Source organism: Sinocyclocheilus rhinocerous, unplaced genomic scaffold (assembly GCF_001515625.1).
Source record: "Sinocyclocheilus rhinocerous isolate Xijiao unplaced genomic scaffold, SAMN03320098_v1.1 scaffold481, whole genome shotgun sequence".
NCBI lineage: Eukaryota > Metazoa > Chordata > Actinopteri > Cypriniformes > Cyprinidae > Sinocyclocheilus > Sinocyclocheilus rhinocerous.
In genome coordinates this window covers 220,326-237,499 of record NW_015657695.1, presented here as the reverse complement: position 1 = coordinate 237,499, position 17,174 = coordinate 220,326, and the positions used below count along the sequence as shown (strand labels likewise).

General features: G+C 37.3%; 1 protein-coding gene across 1 annotated transcript in view; it reads right to left on the bottom strand.

The window, feature by feature from the left end:
- srcin1a (SRC kinase signaling inhibitor 1a) overlaps positions 1-15,790 on the bottom strand; it is a 115,236-nt gene extending 99,446 nt beyond the window's left edge. Inside the window, exon 1 of the mRNA XM_016529502.1 lies at positions 15,463-15,790. Coding sequence (XP_016384988.1) covers positions 15,463-15,484 — 22 coding nt within the window. The 5' untranslated portion in view covers positions 15,485-15,790. The remainder of the gene's footprint in view (positions 1-15,462) is intronic.
- Positions 15,791-17,174: the final 1,384 nt, after the last annotated feature.

The following is a 17,174-nucleotide window of genomic DNA, read 5'->3' as shown; positions in this document are numbered from 1 at the left end:
TATATATATATATAAAATCTTAAAATATAATTATATATAGATAGATATATTAGAGCGGGAGTGTCAGTCAGATGCACGTAAAAAAGCATGCACTCTTATTTCAATGTTGTTGTTAATGTTGAGGTTAGTCATCGGTTAACTTACTGAGAGCGGGAGTAATGGCTACCTTCGTAAGTGATTGCGTATGCCAGGACAGCTATAAAGCCACAATAAGCCCGTGGAGCGAACTTGTCAATCCATCTGATGAATGATGCAGAGGAACGTTAACAGGTGAACTCTGACCAATAAGAGGACATCTTTAATCACATGTGACATGCATAAACACAGTTTGGTAAGCTTTGCAATGTTGCCTTGTGAACGCGAACCGAACCAAGAAGAAAATGCAACACTGTAACAAATTAAGTCCCTGTTTCGGAACAAAGCAAACGATCTACAGGTCTGAAAACACCTTTAAAAAAAACACTGGGTGGATTTTTATCATTATAAACTTAAACGGGACAAAGCACATTCCCGAAACATGAATTTACTTCTGCTGGGAAAACTAGTCTAGTCCTAATTGGACCTTACTCCTGCATATACACAAATACACACCACAGAGAAGGAAATACAATGAAATCAGAGAAGAAAATGGATGGACAATGCAATAACCACCTTCAGAAGCTATTTGATGTAGCTTAATGTAATTGATTTCTGTGTGTGCGTGTGTTCTGGCATCAATCCGTGTTATGATTTTGATCTTGATGAAAGTCAAAAAACAGGCAGTTTAACTCACTCACAGGCATGAAAGCAACTCTCTCTCTCATTCCCTTTCCATTATTTCACTCCTCGTCAGAGTTCCAGGCTGCAAGCCTTTCCTTTTCTGTTTCCACCTTTCTCTATCCTCACATCACAAATCCATAGAGAGCATAAGCAATTTAACAGCACATTACCATAATGCATTGAACGCTAAAGCCAAACATCAGCTCACTACCACTTGCTCCAAATTTACATGTAACATTAAGCCACTACAAATGTGCATTCACTGCACTGCACCCCGATAGCTTTGCTTGTAAACAAAACCCTGGTGTTCTTATTACTGAGCTAAAAGACTTGGTAATTACAGACAACAAAATGACCTCACTAACAAACAGTGTCTCAGACACACACGCTTCACTAAATGACTGAGCATGCCACGATGACATATGAACAGTGTTGGGAAGGTTACTTTCAGTAGCGGTTTTGGGGGGGTGTTTGTGTGTGTGTAACTATTTCAATTACTTTATTAATTTACATTTGATTGCTTTTCTAAATTTCTAACCAATGTTTTCAACTGTTAATCATTTTGAAGAATTTAAATCAGATAGGGTTAAACTTACAGTAGTACGCAACACTGATTACTGTCAGACTTTCAAAATCCTTCATCCCCTGAATTAAGATTAGAATCATTTCATTTTAAAGCACAGCCACCACAAAATGGCTGACTTTAGCACCTCTTTTTACTTTGAGATCAATATTAAATACAGATTTAAATTCATAACAAGAAATAGTATATTAATACTTATTCAGATGTAACCCCTGAAAATGTTAACATTTTCATAAGTAACTGTAATTTAATTACAGATTACAGTTACATTTATTTTGTAATTAAATTATGTAACGCTGTTACACGTAACCGGTTACTTCCCAACACTGCATAATATGACTATGAGCAGACAGAGTGGGTGGCAGAGATGAAGTTGAAACCATCATGCAAAATGGTTGTAAAGTATATACACAAGAATATACTGTATTAAGGATTTCAACAAGCTTTTTAAAAAATATATAGTTAACACTTTATTTCGATAGTCCACTTTAGACATTATATAAGCTATAACTATAAGCTCATTCCATGTTGAATCTTTTGTTTTCTGTTTTTGTTTTCAGTTAGTGCAGAGGGCGGGGAAATTAGCTAGTGGGCTTTGGTCTTGTTTATTTGTTTATTTAGCACCGCTCATTTTCTTTCTCTCTGTGGTTGTTTTTTCCCCCTCCTGTATAAATTTGTTCTTTACTTTAGTTGTATATAGCGTTGTAAGTATTATCTCATTTTGCCTTGTGTATCAATTCTTTCTTTGGCACTGTAAATATAGCAAACCACTTATTTGCATTTTGCCGTTCCGGTCGTGATTCTTGGTTGGTACCCCACGGTTATCTTAGAGACAAATTGATAAGGTTGTGCTAATTCTTATGTGCGTCTTCTCCATACCTCTGAGCCACTAGGGGATGTAACATGTGTGGGGGCTCATCCGGGATCTTTCACCTGTATTCGGGAAGTTCCGGTAGTTAGCATCATTCTTTGTTTGCTCTGGGCTCAAAATACAATTTTTGGAGCCAAATTACAAGGGGGAAAATTTACTTCAGAATGATGGCAGCATCATGATGTTATTTTTACACAAAGATTAGTAAGATCTGTTGATTTTAGCAATCTGTTGCATTACATGCCAATGGTGACATTTCAAGAATGGGGAAAAAGCTATTTGTTTCTCTCGAAACCTGCAAGCCTTTAACTCAAGAAGTTAAAAATCAAACTTTTTAGCCAGGAATCTCTGGTTGAGTTGATGTGGAATGACCCTATAACTAACTTTACACTTCCATGCCAACTAGCAGTCATTAGAGTATTAAAGTAGACATTCTACTGGCTATAACTAACTTTGCAAGTATGTCAACTTATTCTACTAACTCTAACCTAGCTGTCTACTACTCTAGTCTAATGAGAGTTAGTTGACTTGTAGTTGCAAATTAATGAACATTAGTTGGCATGTAATTTTTTATAGTTAGTAGAATGTCAAAAGTGGACTTTCGAAATCAGGTGTAACCAAAACATAACATCTGAAAGTGCAATTCAGTACCTATGTTGCATATTGTTGGGATAGAAAAGAAAAACACAGTGATTTTCTCATGAAAGAATGTTGGAGGATTGTTAGCAAGGTGTCATGAGTGCATCACCTCAGCCCTACCCATAACCCCCTCTGCCCCCACACACCTTCCACATCATCTCGGCCTGCTTTGTATTCTGGTCGCGCTGCCGTGTGCTCTCTCTCTCTCTCTCTCTTTCCAGCAGTGATGGCTGAGGAACAGAGGGAGGGAGACGAGTGTCAGAGGGAGACCAGCCGATTACCATTTCAGTGCAAACACACACTTTCACGGTTTCAGAGTGACACAACAGGCTCGTGCACACATACATACATATGACATATTTGTGCCAGGAATACCCATGAATCCCTAACCTTGTGCTGAAGGCCACTATTTAAGCATTTACAGATTAGAGAGAGAGAGAGAGAGTCAAGCAAATCCATGAGTGTTTAAATATGCAGCTGGTTCCGGATGTTTCCCTCCCTCTCTCACTCAATATTAAACATCATCCTGCAAACCCACAGACTACATTTGTAACTTTGCTCTCAAATGGAGTCCATACATAAAGTGCAATTTAGGTTACAAATTGGTGGGACAGAAAAGAGAAACACAGTGATCTTCTCATGAATAATCATGATCTACTCATGATCTTCTCATGATAATCAATCATGATAATCACAAAGTGAAATAAATCATTTCAGAAGCTTTTGTGTGATAGCGTGAAAAAGATTTATATAAACATTTATAAAAATTATTGCAGTCCCACAACCACAATCAAGCTGTAATTTTGCTAATATATTAGATTGTCTTTCTTTTTTGTGAGTATTTAAGTATTATTATAAAATTAGCATTCATCATTTTATTCAATTAAAATATTTAAAATGTCATTTCTATTACAATCATTCCCACCACGGTATGCTGTTAAACTCAACACATATAACCATTCAAATGTTTGGGGTAAAGTCTATTATTCTCACCAAGGCTCCATTTATTTAATCAAAAATACAGTAAACAGAACTATTGTGAAATATTATTACAATTTAAATATTGAAAATATATATAACCTATACTATTACTATAAATAATACAAATTATTACTGTGATGGCAAAGCCGAATTTTCAGCATCATTACTCCAGTCTTCAGTGTCACATGATCCTTCAGAAATCATTCTATTATGCTGATTTGCTGCTCAAGAAACATTTCTTAGTATTATCAATGTTAAAAATAGTTGTGCTTCTTAATATTTTTATTGAAACCGTGATACATTTTTTCAGGAGTATAAAAAGTTATTCTGTAACATTATAAATTCTGTTACAGCCACTTTTGATCAATTAAATGCATCCTTCCTGAAGAAAAGTATTCTTTTATTTAAAAAACAATGTTGGACAATGGACAATGTTGGAATTGTTAGTGGACAATTTAAATAAACTAGTGAGTGTTAAGAGTGAGAGCTGCGAATAGGGAGACATCTCACAGGCTGCTTTTAAAAGCAGATATTTGTCTGCATGGGACACTCCGCTGAATGTGTTCATTCAATTGAGTGATGGAGCGCGGTGCCGATGGAGCCTCATTGTCTGGTACTAATGGCTAACAGCAAACAACTGTGGGCTCCTCAGGCCAGACAAAGTGGTGATTGCTTGTTTCTGTCTGCAGGCACAGACACAAGCTCCAGTCTGACCTAGTTCTGCTGCCGATAAAAAGAGAATTAAGACCAGTCCAGCAACAAATCTCAGCACTACTTCCAGTCCTGACAGGTGAACAGTCAATCACAGACGAATGACATGGAGAGGGAGATCAGGGGAATGCTTAAATACATGCAAAGAATAGAATAGAATAGAATAGAATAGAATAGAATAGAATTCAAGTATCAAATATGTCTAGCAGTGAGTAATTTGTGTGAGATCAAGGTGAACCTATAGTCGAAGCTCAAGTGAAGATGTTTAAGATAAATACATGACAGTGACTTATGGGTAGATGCTTTTTCTACTGATATCAACAGACAAAAAAAGGCAAAAACAAAAAAGAGAGACAGTGGATATGTAGGTAACTGCCAAAGCGTCCAGTGAGTCTGACAAAGCCAGTGAGCGCAGTGACTGCAGGAAAGGAAGAACAGGCTCAGGCCCCTGTGTGCTTTCTGTGGTGCTGTGTGATTGCCTCACTGTTTGAATTATATCAGCTAATGATAAGAATCACAAGTAACAACTTCTGAAAGCCTCCTTTCATATTCAGCTGAATATCAGAGACCATTTTGAATCAGAGCAATAAAGGTGTGCACATAATTTAATTTCATATATGGGTGATTCTTCAATTAGGGGAACTTTTCTGCCCCCTAGAATGATTTAAAAGCAAAAAAAAACAAAACATTCATTCTAGGTTTAAAGAAGAGATCACTAGCTTTTTATTGCTTTTTTATTACCTACTTTTTGAGTGGCAAAAGGTTAAATTACCCTAACTTCTTAACTTCCCTTTATACACACAATATTTATATATACACACTACTGTTCGACAGTTTGGGGTCAGTAACTAGTCTTTTTTTAATAATCAAAATACAGTAAAAACAGTAATATTGTGAAATATTATCATTTGAAATATTTTCTATTTTAATGTACTGTAAAATGTAATTTATTATTGTGATGCAAAGCTGAATTTTCAGCATCATTACTCCAGTCTTCAGTGTCACATGATCCTTCAGAAATCATTCTATTATGCTGATTTGCTGCTCAAGAAACATTTCTTAGTGTTAAAAATGTTAAAAATAGTTGTGCTTCTTAATATTTTTATTGAAACCGTGATACATTTTTTCAGGAGTTATTCTGTATATTCTGTAACATTATAAATTCTGTTACAGCCACTTTTGATCAATTAAATGCATCCTTCCTGAAGAAAAGTATTCTTTTATTTAAAAAACAATGTTGGACAATGGACAATGTTGGAATTGTTAGTGGACAATTTAAATAAACTAGTGAGTGTTAAGAGTGAGTGCTGCGAATAGGGAGACATCTCATGGGCTGCTTTTAAAAGCAGATATTTGTCTGCATGGGACACTCCGCTGAATGTGTTCATTCAATTGAGTGATGGAGCGCGGTGCCGATGGAGCCTCATTGTCTGGTACTAATGGCTAACAGCAAACAACTGTGGGCTCCTCAGGCCAGACAAAGTGGTGATTGCTTGTTTCTGTCTGCAGGCACAGACACAAGCTCCAGTCTGACCTAGTTCTGCTGCCGATAAAAAGAGAATTAAGACCAGTCCAGCAACAAATCTCAGCACTACTTCCAGTCCTGACAGGTGAACAGTCAATCACAGACGAATGACATGGAGAGGGAGAGCAGGGGAATGCTTAAATACATGCAAAGAATAGAATAGAATAGAATAGAATAGAATAGAATTCAAGTATCAAATATGTCTAGCAGTGAGTAATTTGTGTGAGATCAAGGTGAACCTATAGTCGAAGCTCAAGTGAAGATGTTTAAGATAAATACATGACAGTGACTTATGGGTAGATGCTTTTTCTACTGATATCAACAGACAAAAAAAGGCAAAAACAAAAAAGAGAGACAGTGGATATGTAGGTAACTGCCAAAGCGTCCAGTGAGTCTGACAAAGCCAGTGAGCGCAGTGACTGCAGGAAAGGAAGAACAGGCTCAGGCCCCTGTGTGCTTTCTGTGGTGCTGTGTGATTGCCTCACTGTTTGAATTATATCAGCTAATGATAAGAATCACAAGTAACAACTTCTGAAAGCCTCCTTTCATATTCAGCTGAATATCAGAGACAATTTTGAATCAGAGCAATAAAGGTGTGCACATAATTTAATTTCATATATGGGTGATTCTTCAATTAGGGGAACTTTTCTGCCCCCTAGAATGATTTAAAAGCAAAAAAAAACAAAACATTCATTCTAGGTTTAAAGAAGAGATCACTAGCTTTTTATTGCTTTTTTATTACCTACTTTTTGAGTGGCAAAAGGTTAAATTACCCTAACTTCTTAACTTCCCTTTATACACACAATATTTATATATACACACTACTGTTCGACAGTTTGGGGTCAGTAACTAGTCTTTTTTTAATAATCAAAATACAGTAAAAACAGTAATATTGTGAAATATTATCATTTGAAATATTTTCTATTTTAATGTACTGTAAAATGTAATTTATTATTGTGATGCAAAGCTGAATTTTCAGCATCATTACTCCAGTCTTCAGTGTCCCATGATCCTTCTGAGAACATTATAACATGCTGGTTTGCTGCTTAAGAAGCATTTCTTATCAATGTTGAAAACAGTTGTGCTGCTGCTGTTTAACATTTTGTGGAAACTGTGATACATTTTTTTCAGGATTCTTTGATGAATAGAATGTTCAGGAGAACACTGTTTATTTGAAATACAAATATTTTACGATATTATGTAATACACTGTATTTATACGTATATGTACATATTAATTTGGTATTTATACACTGTAAAATGTGGTAACAAGTAATTGTTATCTTTTTAACTAACAGTTCAAAATGGTTTTCATATTAGTACCCACATGGAACTTTTGAGCAGTGACAGCTTTTGTACCCTTTTTTGCTGAGAGTGTAGTATAGTCAGGTTAATTCAGTCAAGTTAAGTAATATTATCGACTCAAATAAACAACAGTTATACAGATACATTGAAGAATCACATATCTGAACATCTCATAATTTTTAATTTAATTTCTTAACTTCACAAACGAGACCTCAAGCACAAACGAGACATTAAGCCGAGTCCTTGCTGTCATTATAGTTGAGTAAATTAACGGTTTGAGTGATTGGATCAAAAACCATATTGGAGCCATTTGGACTTTAGCACTGTCTACTTGTGTTCGAATCACCTGAGACGACTGTTAATACTAAGACAAAATAGGGCCGTAATATAATATAATATAATCCAGACCATCTAAACAAAACAGTCAGTCAGTACAGCAATGCTCTGTTCTGACAAAAGCAAAATGACTGAATTATCATTAGCAGGTTCAAGTCGACATTTACAAAGATGGACAGATGAAGAGAGAGAACACAGAGAAAGATGAGAAGAACGGCATGAGCGGGACATTGAGGACAGGAAGGATGTCAAAGGGGATCTGGCTGTTCATTCATAAAGACTAATCGATTCACAGGAGGAAAGTGCTAAGAAAGCATTTGTGGGCTTTCTGTGCTCCCAGCAAATTACACACTGATTGATATGGATCCTATAGCCGCCAAGCGTCGGATTTATGAACTAAATCTGTAGATATGGACACACACATTCGAAAGCAATGTACACACACAGCTGTGTTCAGGGATGTAATTTTCTGATTTATTTTAGGGTTTATCTTGTGAGCCAAGACCTAAAGCCTCGCAGTAAATCCTCTTTTATACACAAAAGCAAACACATATATTCAAATAGACTGACTCTGACAACTTAGTAAAGGATTTTTGGGCCTAAATTAGCCATTACTGTGGTCCCACTGAAAAAAACTAAGAGAAAAATCTACCCTTTGCAGAACAGAAAGCGCTCCAATTAATTCAGATTGAGTCTAGAAAGAAATAACTGTCATTAAAGCGCCCCTGCTGTTATAAAACCCCGGTGAATATACCAGCATGCACCTGTTTGTGTGTGTGACTGAGAGAAACAAGAAGAGAACTAGTGAAAGGATAGATGGACGCCCCTCAAGGTTACCTGTCACAGCAATGTCATTGCTGGAGGCTGGCGTATCCCATGTTGCCATATACTGTGGATTAGATCTCTGGCTGATGTTTAGTGCAGCAGCAGTGACACTCTACGGTTCCCTCTTTAAAAAAAAAACACTGCATCCAATCATCAACACACTGTCATAAAACCATTATGTCATCGTTAGCCAATCACTGGAGAGTTCACATTAAAGCATGGATATGATGGCAGAGCTCTCCTGAGGTTAAATGCATTCAGATTAACACGCAAAAAATGTTATTTAAGATAGGAATATTGAAGTATATCACACAGCTATCAAAAATTCATAAACTGTAGTTATAATGGATATTTGTCCCTGATGAATTTACTGTTACAGCTATAATTTTTTACAATTCAATAAGCCTGGTGTTTTTTAATATAGCCAAAGTATTTTTTATTTACACTACTGTGTAAATGACAATTGCACATTACCACACTTTACACGGTATAAATACCAAAATAATACACTTCATATATCAATACAGGATATACTGTTCAAACGTTTGGGATCAACAAGAGACATTTATGATGTTATAGAAGATTTCTATTTCAAATAAATGATATTCTTTTGAACTTTATTAAAAAAGTTCAAAATGACACTGAAAAATGTATCTTGGTTTCCACCAAATTATTAAGCAGCACAACTGTTTTCAACATTGATGATTGATAATGATGATGTTTTATAAGCAGCAAATCAGCATATTAGAATGATTTCTAAAGGATCATGGGACACTGAAGACTGGAGTAATGATGCTGAAAATTCAGCTTTACCATCACAAGAATGAATTACATTTTAAAATGTATTAAAATAGACAACACTTATTTTAAATTGTAATAATATTTTACAATATTACGGTTTATCAATTAAATGCTGGCTTGATAAGCATAAGACACTTCTTTCAAAAATCATTTTGAAATGAATAACACACGTTAGGTTTTGCACAGCTAACTTTTGTACAGTTTAGTCACTGTACAAAAAACATATCATTCTGGCACTCTAGATATGGAGGTTTAGTAATTTCCCTGTTATCATCTGCAAAATGACCGCTTCTCTTCTCTCATATGAGGCTGTAAGTGTGCTGCTATATGATACAATCTCTGTATTATATTGAGCCTTCCTCTCAAACCCTGTTACACTAATTCAAAATCCATACAGCTGAAGAACTGGCATAATATAAATCCTCTCTCAATCCATGGCTTTATATTCAGACAGTAATATTAATGCAAGGCTTGTTCTATACAAATACACACGAATGAAAAAACACACAAAGCATCACTAGCACACTATTATAGCACCTCGGGTTATAGTCACGCAGCAGCAGAATACAGCTGTCAGTCCAGTTTGAAGTGCTAATACTGTTCTTCTCATAGACATTTCAGTATACAACCACACTTTTAACCACAGATACAACCTACATTTTCAGATGGAAATCAATAATATTTGGGATGTAATTGTGTGGTTGCAGAAAGAAATCTGTAAACTCTCATTAAGTTTTTTAATGTTCTCCGCAAATTCGCACTCTTGTCAATGAAATATTAGATCATTGCACTTTTCCCCATTCTGACCTTTAATGAACAAAAGTTTGGACTTCAACCAACTGGTTGAGAAGTGTTGAGTAATACTGTAGCTTCTGCTCCTCCTGCAATGTGATGAAGTTTACAAATAACAAGATTCAAGAAGATAACAAGATGGTTTCCTGCCTAATAATACTTTCGGGTGGAGATTTGATTATCATGAATCAGAAAAGGAGCAAATCCAAGCTGATCTGAATCATAGTGTTTTTACACTTTTACTCAGCTGCCAAACTGTGCTCTACCAGTCAGCTGAGAAAACAGAAGGGAGATTTTGACCTTGTATCTGTGAGGACAATTTTAAATATTAAACTATTACATTAAGTGCACTACAATTACCATTCACTGTGGTTAAATATGAGTTAGAAAAGTGGATTGACTCCTGTTGTATTTTCAGGACAGTTTGAGACTAAATAGTTGAATATAGAAGCAGACAAAGACAACACATTTTACAATGCCGCACACAGACAGTTTTAAAGGGGTAATCCTCTGTGAAGTAAATGACTATATTTTGAGTAATTGTCTAACCTCTTGAGTATAACAATACGTCCCTCTTAATATCTGTTTGTCAGAACTGTTAAATGTCATTTGTAACCATTCCTCAACCTGCCATTCACCCCAGCAGACATATTCTGTGCAGAAACTCAAATCAGGCACAAATCACCTCAACAGCACTCAAACAATCAGAACGGAGGCAAAATTGGGGTGGTGTCAGGATGGCTATTTTCACCTAGATCACAGGTATAAATGCTGCTTTGAACATGACTATCCTGATACATGTAACACAATGTTTTCTCCTGTTAAACAGATGAAGGGAGGTGAATGGGAGTGTTTACAAGTAGTGCGGAGTGCAGAAGCAGGATAAGAGAAGACACTTGTGACAGTGCATTCAGTGAGATTATATATACTTCAGGTACGTTTCAAATGTATTCATGTTTTAAAACTACCATTTTTTGTTTTTGCTTTTTTTCAATCACGGTTACTGTTTACTACTGGTACTGCAGGTGGTCTGCTAATTATGATTTGTTCTAAAACTAAATTTTGAGCAAAAAATTAACAAGTTAACTTCAAAGCTCAAGTTGAAGAGATAGTCCACCCAAAAATGAAAATCCGCTGTTAATTTTCTCACCCTCAGGCCATGTAGATGTAGGTGACTTTTTTCTCCAGTAGAACAGTAAAGAAGATTTTTAGCTGAAACTGTGGTCTTTGGTGATTCATAAAATGCAAGTCAACAGCTGCCCATTTTTGAGGGTGAGTAAATTAACAGCACATTTTTATTTTGGGGTGAACTATCCCTTTACGAAGTTGCTTCTTCAGTGAGCCTCCTCTATTAAATGTATTTAAATTTAATGTAAATTGCATTAAAATTGTAATGACCAAGTATATGACTCTGTACATCAACTATGATTATTTGAATAGCTTTGCTATGTAAGCAAAGTATATAAATAAATTACTACGGTACTATACAGATTTTATTATAGGACAGGCTCACAGTATGCAACACTCACATTATGTATGTACACTACCAATCAAACGTTTTCAAATGTTCAAACATCAATATGATTTATTTTAAGAAACTAATACTTTTATTCAAAAAATTACACCAGAAATCTCAGCGTCTTCAAGATTCATCCAGGAACTCTTTCTCCTTCATCTCTCTATCCCTTTCTTTCATCCCAGTAGTGCTTTCATCCCCCTGTTTCCTTTCATCTCCACTTTATGCTTTCATTACACCCACCTGTCTTTCTTGAAACCTATTTCTCCTTTTCATTCCTCAGAGCAATGCTCTTACACTCTCTGTCCTCCACACCTTCGACACCTCCACTTTCTGCACTCTTCGCTCTCTATAGAGTGCAACAGTCAGGTTCCGGAAGTAAAAACTCCATTACTTTTTCTCCATAGGGAAATTGAATTTTAATAATAACTGATAATCTTTAAAGAACTGTTGTGAGGTTGTTAATCGATTGTGTGTATGCTTTTTTCAAACCCATCTGATCGCATTAATTCACCTTATCTTTAACAGCGGAATTTGTGGTGAAAAACTACATTACCCCTGATGCTGTACAGAAAATTCCACCAATCAGAGAGTCGCAGTGAGCAAAGCATGCCAAAAGATCTTAGGTCCACCCACTCCCAAGATATTTGTGTGTGTGTATGTATGTATGTATGTATATATATATATTCTAACTGGTCCAAGATGTTCATTAGCTAATTTTTTACTGATCCAAGCAGTCCATTAGCTTGCCCAAGCTGGTCAAAACTAGTCATTAACCGGTCAAAGCTAGTTGCTGGTATAAAATGGTCTAAAGGCCTTGGCACACCATTCGACCGACGGTCAAATAACAAAAACAAACAGACATTTCCTTTCACTCAGGCGCAGAATTTACATGATAGCTGGCTGTTGGCTGCAGTCTTTGCGGTGTATTTAAGCACAGCTTTTTGGCCCAGATGCACACAATGTGAGGTGACAACACCGCCAGCTTTTATCGCCCCTAGTTCTTTAATGTTGATTTGGTTTGTCACAGCCTAAACACAGTGGTTTTCAACCAGGGGGCCAGGGCCAACTAGAAGGTCTAAGTAAACTTCTAACAGGGTCTCATTATGATTTTAATTGATTTACTATAAAATATATATTTTTTTAAATAAATTAATAAATAGCCTAACAAATGTACAGGAAATATTTTAATTCTGAATATTATTTATATAATTCTGAAATGAAATATTTCTTTGAAAAACAATGGATTTCACAGTCTTGGAAAACCTGGATAAATGAGGTAGTCCAATTAAAAAGGTGAGATTTCTAGACCTGGAAAATTCATGTAAATTAATCAAATCTTATAACTCCATGGCTGTTTTTTACATTTTATGAATATGCATTTTTCCAGTTATGCCAACTCTTTAATATTTTATCAGGTAGAAACTGAGTAAAAACTATTTTTGAAAAGTCCTTCTCCTTAATCCTTATCCAGTAATTTACTGGAAAAAGACTGGAAAGACTGGAAAAATCATTGGAGTTAAAATAATGTTGAAACCACTGGTCTAACAGTGTATATGACCTGCTATAAATCAGTAAGATTTTTCAACAGGAAAAGAAAGAACAGAAGGAGAAAACTTGTCAGATGCTGTCTTGTTCTACTGTTCTTGAGATTATCTGTATTGAAGCTCCTGTAATGAGCATCAGTGTTCTCCATCCGCTTCTGTTTCTTCTTTTGTAGGCATATCGGCCCTCTCTTTTGTGCTTACCAAAGCTGGTCTGTCCCAAGAGAGTGTGGGTATGCCTTCAGCAGCCAGTCTCCTTCTCTCCTACTCTCTCCCTGCCTTCCCCAGTTGCACTCCAAGCAAGCATTCCCTTAGTTTCAATCCATCTCTCTATCTCTCATCTGCTGTATATGTGCTTTACTGTGCTGAAGAATTTGCTTGTCTTCTCTAGTAGCATTTCTGTCTCAGGCCTCATATGAAATCTTTCTATCATTCTTCTCATGCTTTATTTTTTCTCCCAGCAGACTTCAGGGACAAATGCCTCTAAGCACCTCTTTGCCCATCTCTCTTCCTTTGCCTTTTTCTATCTTTTTTGTTTTTATGCCTGCATTTCGCAGCCTTCTTCCTGGAAGAGTTACTTTGAAACTGTGAAATACAAGACAAAAGAGGAATCTAAAACTAGATTTTTATATTTTCTCAAGAAAAAGAATGCAAAACTCACCATGATGCTACACTGCTGTAGGTGGTAGCCTGGGTGTTGGTATGCCAAGAGTTTATTAGTATGTTGCTATATGGTAGCAAGGGTGTTCTGGGCGGTCATAAAGCCACGGTCACATTAGACTTTGATCATGCAAAATCTCTACAGACACTGCAGACCACAGACACTGTTTTCACCATATGAATCACCAAATGTGAACTTTGGAACAGCAAAATTCACGCGTTTGCATTTGCGCAAAACTTGCATGTAGTTGGACCACATCTTAAAGGGACAGTTCACCCAAAATTGAAAATTCTGTCATTAATTACTCACCCTCGTGTTGTTCCAAACCCGTAAGACCTTTGTTCATCTTCGGAACACAAATGAAGATATTTTTAGATGAAATCCGAGAGCTTTCTGACTCTGCGTAGACAGCAACGTAACTGACACGTTCAAGACCCAGAAAGGTAGTGAGGACAAAAAAAGTATTCTTGTAGCTTCATAAAAGTACACTTGAACAACTGATGTCACAAGGACTATTTTAACAATGTCCTTACTACCTTTCTGGGCCTTGAACATGGTACAAAACTCTCGGATTTCATCAAAAATATTTTTATTTGTGTTCCAAAGATAAATGAAGGACTTACAGCTTTGGAACAACATGAGGGTGAGTAATTAATGACAGAATTTTCATTTTTGGGTGAACTATCCTTTTAAGAGGCCACCCTCAAGATCACAAAAGAAAATATTTTGGAGAGTAAAAATTGTCCTAACAATGAAAGTCAATGGCGTTTCAATGTTGTTTTAGACCACATTGATTTTCACTGTATGGACAAAAAAAATTAAACATTCTTTAAAATATCTTAAGGTTTGGAATGACATGAAGGTGAATAAACAAAATAGTGAAATATGTCTTAAAATGCAAATTTTTAGTCCAACAGGTAAGTCCACATGCTTAGAAAAGTAATAGCAAAAGAATAGCACAATTCTACTCAACAAACCACATGATTTGAAGTCCATAGCGCAAACAATGCGAGTCAAGTTGCACAGAAGTTTATTCCTTAGGGTTCAAACTGTAATTGCCTTCACAAGTACCACAAAACTCTCTACGACAACGTGCTCACACTCTCACTCCAGGTTTAATGGGTGCGCTGACTTCCTCTGCTTCCTATGGTATTCCTACACGGCCACTGAAAGCTCAGACACAAAACCACAAATATACACACACACAAGCACACACACGGTCAAGACACACACACACACACGTTCAAGCATAATTAGCGGTGCTTGTTTTCCCCCGCTCCCTTTTTCCTATCCTCCTTTTTCTCCAGGAATGGATCCCTCAAATCATCTCTGAGCTCCCACACCCACTGAGCAATCCTCATCACTCCCATCCCTGGAAACCCTGCTCACCGGCAGAGCCCTTGGATCCCACAGACACAGAGCAATCGGCATGAAGCACCAAAGGACACTCTGCACATAAACACACACAAACACACACATACACACACCCTCCAACCCCACCTTGCCCCACCCCCTCACCAAAAGGAAAAAAAACAGCGGATGAGGAAAACAACAAACACGGCAAACAACAAAATACTTGCTACATGAGAATGGATGAAGATAAGGTTGACATGCCTTGGGATGGTGCATTTCCCATAATGCCTTCACTGTGCTCCGCTGCCTACAAGAGAGAGCCACCAGCCTGCTTCCTGATCCACCCTCCTGGTCCTCCTCCTCTCTCTTGTCTTCACGCCGTGTCGTTAGCCTCTCCCGGAGCCGGCTGCGCTTCTATTCGCTCCTTTTTTCCTTCCGTTCCTGCCTTCCTTTGTCTCGCTCTCACGCTCCTGTCCTCTGTTCCTCTCCCTCTCTTTCTCTTAGCGTGCGAGATGGGCTTTCTCCAGCTGGTTCTCGCGGGCAGCGCCGTATGCGTGTGAGGCGATGTGTGTGTGTGTGTGTGCGACTCAGGGAGGACGAGTGTATGCGGTTGTGTGTGCATGTGTGTGTGTGTATGTGTGTACGTCCTTGCTCGGTGTCGTGCAATTGAGCTGGTTTACGAGTGTTGGAGAAGCTGCAAAGAGCTTTTAGTAAACACACAGCCTGAACTAAGCAAAAAGAAAAAAACAGTCAGTGATAGATTAGCATGGTTTTGTTGTTCTTCTCTCTCTCTCTTAAAGGTACAGTCTGTTCTCTGCATTGATTGTGCTAATCTCTTTTCTCTTTGCCCTTCTCTCTTTCTCGGGCTCTGCAGACTCCTTTGTAGAGGAATATTAGGAGCTCTAGGGATCGGAGCTCTCCGTGGTTCTGAAAGTCACGGTAAGGGCCCTAGGGAGCGGTGCTGAGGTGAGGGGAGGGAGGGGGAGCCACGGAGGTCCCTCTATAGGCTCAGAGAGACCACCAGGAGAAGAAGGTGACCAAATTTAACATGGAAATGAAGGTGGGGAGGAGTTAAAGGGTTAGTTTACTCAATAAATAAATAAAAATAAAAATTCTATCATAATCTACTGACCCTCATGTTGACCATATTTATGACTGTCTTTTTTAACTTGCAGAAAAATTACTTATTTATATTATATCAATAATTATAATACCACCAATACATCGATTGTTGTTGTTATTCTCAAATAAATGCACACACATACATGTCTCAAACGTTCATTTAAATGGACATGTTGTTTTAGTTATATTAAGGTCATATTTCAAAACATTTCAAAACATTTCAAATCAATACATTTAAAAACTATGAAGTCCAACATATTTCGGCCATTATATGAAATGTAAAATATCTTATTCTGTGCTTCACAGGACAATGAAAGTCATTCAGGTTTGGAACGACATGAGGGTGAATAAACTATGACAGAATTGAAAGTTTTGGTTGCTCTAGCCCAGGGGTGTCAAACCCTGCTCCTGGAGAGCTACCATCCTGCAGATTTCAGCTCTAACCCCAATCAAACACACCTGAACCAGCTAATCAAGGTGTTCAGGGTTGCTTGATAATTACAGACAGGTGTGCTGGAGCAGGGTTGGAACTAAAGTCTGCAGGACGGTAGCTCTCCAGGAGCAGGGTTGGACACCCCTGCTCTAGCCTTTTAAATAATAAAGACAATGGCAACAATTAACACAGTATGAGTGAAGGTATTGACATTGACAATTTTAGACAGGAGAGCACGGATGTGTGAAGGCATGAGTGTGTTAAGCATAAGGAAACACATTGTGATAGTGATCCTGAGTGCGTGAGGGTTTGACAGGAGCGCAGCGTGGAAGTGTCAAGCAGTGTTGCATGATTGCAAAGAAACATGGCGAGGTTGCCATGACAGCAGCATATCCTTCTGCATGGGAAGGGGAGAATT